Source organism: Cnephaeus nilssonii (genome assembly GCF_951640355.1).
Source record: "Cnephaeus nilssonii genome assembly, chromosome: 15".
Taxonomy (NCBI): Eukaryota; Metazoa; Chordata; class Mammalia; order Chiroptera; family Vespertilionidae; genus Cnephaeus; species Cnephaeus nilssonii.
In genome coordinates this window covers 11,891,372-11,895,309 of record NC_137086.1, presented here as the reverse complement: position 1 = coordinate 11,895,309, position 3,938 = coordinate 11,891,372, and the positions used below count along the sequence as shown (strand labels likewise).

General features: G+C 51.2%; 1 protein-coding gene across 1 annotated transcript; it reads right to left on the bottom strand.

Moving 5' to 3' along the window:
* Positions 1–1,545: 1,545 nt before the first annotated feature.
* Positions 1,546–3,399, bottom strand: DNAJC5G (DnaJ heat shock protein family (Hsp40) member C5 gamma; the record flags this gene model as incomplete). The annotated part of the gene is given in 5 exon segments (XM_079791649.1): positions 1,546–1,598; positions 2,082–2,226; positions 2,647–2,880; positions 2,882–2,909; positions 3,168–3,399. Coding segments are annotated over 5 exon segments (573 nt in total). The 5' UTR covers positions 3,281–3,399.
* Positions 3,400–3,938: the final 539 nt, after the last annotated feature.

Sequence of the window (3,938 nt, the reverse complement as noted above, 5' to 3'; positions counted from 1 at the left end):
GGGAGGCCTCGGCCCCAGCTCCACGGCGTCCTGGGTGCCCCCTCTCCAAGGCGACGGCTCTCTGCCGGGAGCACCGGTCCTCACGGGCCTTTTTCTCTACCCTAGGCACAGGTGGTCTTTCTGGGGCCCCACATAGGCACTGGAATTGGACAAAAGCGCTTTTATTTTCTGACATTCTTCAGCCCTTCTCCCAGTCAGGAGAGACAAGTGTGAGGAATCGCAGAACTCTGACCCTGGTGGACGGGAAATCAGTGGTGGGGAGAGGATACCGAACAGGCTGTGTGCAGAGGCCCGGGTGGGAAAAGGGTCTGTAAGCGTACCATCATTTCCCTATCGTGGGTTTCATGCCTGTTTAGAAAACCGCCTGCATCAGACGTGGTGAAAGAACGGAGGCAGACAGGACCCGTGCTGATGGGGCCACGCTGGCAGCTGCAGCCCAGGGACAACCCACAAGTGGGAGAATACCCCGAAGCCTCAAAGGCATTCGTCCTTTTCCTCAGCTGACGCGGGGTGGCGTGGAACGAGGCTGGTGATGCTCAATGTGTGGGCACCAGGAGAAGGTGGGGCCAGCCCCACCCGGAGAGGCGCCCTGGCTGAGGAATGAGTCTGATGCTAAGAGTGCTTGGTGCAGAGCTGCAACAAAGGAGGGTTCATGGCACCCCAGCTCTGGGCCAGGATCCACTCTGCCCAGCTTCCAGGATCCGGGTGGACATATCCCAAGTGGCTCAGGGACCCTACCCAGCTGACACTGGCTCCAATCCCCCAAAAAAGGATGCTTGGGAAAAGTCTGTCACCACCGCCTGAGATCTCTTAAGGGTAGGGATGGGGGTGTGCGTGTCTGCTCTCTAACATTGACATTGGGACCGGAGCTAAAGAACAAGAGTAGCTGGGCGACCCTGCATGGCCAGGGTCAGTGACGCCGTCAGGGACAGAGACTGCATCCTCACTGGGATGGACGCCGTCAGTGCTTCTAGAGATGGGATTCTTACAAGAGGAGGGGCAAATCAGGGTCAATGTCAGGACAGGGCTACTTGCTCCTCTCTTCAGTGTGTCCAGTGGACTGGGCAGCAGGAGTCACCTTCGTTGGGTCAGCACCTAAGGAGAGAAGTTGACGTCTTATTAACTAGAAGGAATGAGTACCCAGATTGCAAAGCAAGCCCCCATAGGTAAAGCTATAAACACTTATAGTTTATACGATAGGGCGATGAACTTGCCATTAAAGACTCATCTGAAATTAGTGTATAGTCTTTTCTTTTTTTTAATCTATTTTTATTGATCTCAGAGAGGAAGGGAGAGGGGGAGAGAGATATAGAAACATCAATGATGAGAGAGAATCATTGATTGGCTGCCTCCTGCACACCCCCCCCCCCACTGGAAATCGAGCCCGCAACCCAGGCATGTGCCTTGACCAGGAATCGAACCGTGACCTCCTGGTTCATAGGTTGACGCTCAACCACAGAGCCACACCAGCCGGGCTGTATAGTCTTTTCTTATCCTTTAGTTATTGCTGCATTTCAGTTTTCATACCCCACTCTTCTTCATCTTTTAATTATCTTCACTATCATTTTCTTCCGCCCTTCTAAAATTCGCTTTGCTTCCTATGATGGAATTTGAAAAACACATAGATAAACAGTAACATTTTGTTTAGCCTACCAGTGAGAAAACCGTTGCCTTGCAGTTACGCATTAGCATCATTAGGTGGCACTGGTGTGGACTCCAGTCACCTCACACTTGAAAGTTTAGTTGGAGTGGGCATAATCTCAGACACTGCATCTTCCCTTTGAATAAACGACATCCTCTAACTTGTCTTCAACTACTACCTTTTCTAGGCACACTCTCCCACCCATTTCTTCACTTAACTCCCACCCATTCCCTAGCTTAACTGTCCAGAGGCCAGCATTACATTCCAACTGTCAGTCTGTAGCATAAACCCTTCAGAAAACAGGTGTCTCCCCTTCTCTCTCTTCACTTTGCCCCAATACCGGCTTGAGACTCTCCTACTTAGGGTTCACAGTTTCATCCCAACCACCTTTTCTATTCCTAGTCCAGCTCTTACCTTGGTCCCTGCCAGTGGCTCTCACCTGCTTGCCCAGGCTGAGTCTGGACGTTCTGCTGGTATTTTCTCCTCGCTATATCCTCGGGGGGTGGCTTAAGTGTGCCACAGCAAAAGCAGCAGCAACAGCAGCAGCAGCAACAGGTGAGCAGAACACACAGGACGACAAGTGTCTAAAAGGTAGGAAAGGGTGGCCTCAGTCCACCTATCCATTCCAGCTCCCCGCCCACATCCTCCTAGCACCCAGAAAGTGAGACAAAAAGCATTTGTCTGCAGAGAGGAGGGGACGGTGCCCTGGGTGAGGAGGGTCACCCTTTCTTCCTTATTCTTTTTAAAAATATATATATTTTATTGATTTTTTTTTTACAGAGAGGAAAGGAGAGGGCTAGAGAGTTAGAAACATCGATGAGAGAGAAACATCAGTCAGTTGCCTCCTGCACACCCCCTATTGGGGATGTGCCCGCAACCAAGGTACATGCCCTTGACCAGAATTGAACCTGGGACCCTGGAGTCCGCAGGCCAATGCTCTATCCACTGAGCCAAACCAGTTAGGGCTCTTCCTTATTCTTAAAGGACTAGGAAGACTTGTGTACCTTGAACCAACAACTATTCATCATAAAATAGTATCTGACGCCGTCTTCACCAAAGTGATCGTACAGATATATTCCCAATGAGCCATGCCGGTCGTAGATTTTCCGCTTCTTATGATCACTCAGTATAGCGTGCGCTGCGTTGATCTCTTTGAATATTTCTGCTGCCTGAGCGTCCCCTGGATTCTTGTCTGGGTGATACCTCAAGGCCAGTCTCCTACCAAGGCAATATCCAAAAAGGGGGGTGGGGAGAGAATAGGGAGCAGCTGGGGAGGGAGGGTTAGGATGAAAGACAGGGAGAGGTTTCTAGATGGTGACGAAGGAACACCTCAGATTTCCAAAGTTAGATGTGGTACAAAGAATGGAGGCAAGCAGGCCACGTCTAAAGTCCTTCCCACGCCACACTCAAGAGGATGGTGGCCCCACCCAGCCCCAACGTGGGGTTTCTAAATGGGCCAGAGAGCAAAGTAGAAAGAGATGGGTAAAGGGGGTGGAAGGGCTTCCTAAGAGGCTGGGGTCTGAACCTGTAGGCCTTTTTTATTTCTTCAGGGGAGGCGCCCTTCTTGAGCTCCAGCACCGCGTACAGGCTCGTCCCGGTTTTGGACAGGCGGCGGGCTGCCTCATCCACGTGAGTCATGATCTGGTCAGGTGAGAGCTGCCACAGGTGAGGCTGCAGAGGAGTGAACTTCCCGTGACAGGAAGCGCATTGCCTTCAGGGGCTAGGCGGGCAAATGACTACAAAGGGACACATGTAAGACAACGGTGAGTGGGGTCTGTGACTAGCAGGAGAGTGCCGGTTCCCAGAGAAGACATTCCAATTCAAAATTTTTTTTTTAATTTTTTAAAATATTAATTTGAGAGCTAGAGGGAGAGAGACAGAGGGAGACGTGTGGTTGCACTTCTTCATGCCATTCATTGATTACTTCTTGCCTGTGTCCTAACTGGGGATTGAACCCACAACCTTGGCATATCTGGAGGATGCTCTGACTGACTGAGCTGCCCGGCCAGGGCCAAATTCAAGCTTTAAAGAGGAAACATCTCACATTACCCAGGGTCCTTCAACTATGCAGACCTCCAGACACCCCACATCCTAGAGAGCTGTAAGCAGGAGGAGGTCTCAACTTGGGAAGAGATTGATTCTGCCCCGAGCTACTAGCGCCTTAAGTAAACAGCCCTGGTCTTGTCCAAACTCATTGCTGGGTTTGAGAGTCCAGGGCAGCCTCAGGCCCTGAGCAGAACGGGTCAGGGATCTGGGAGAGCTACAGCGGGGGAAACAATTCAGATCACACCCTGAA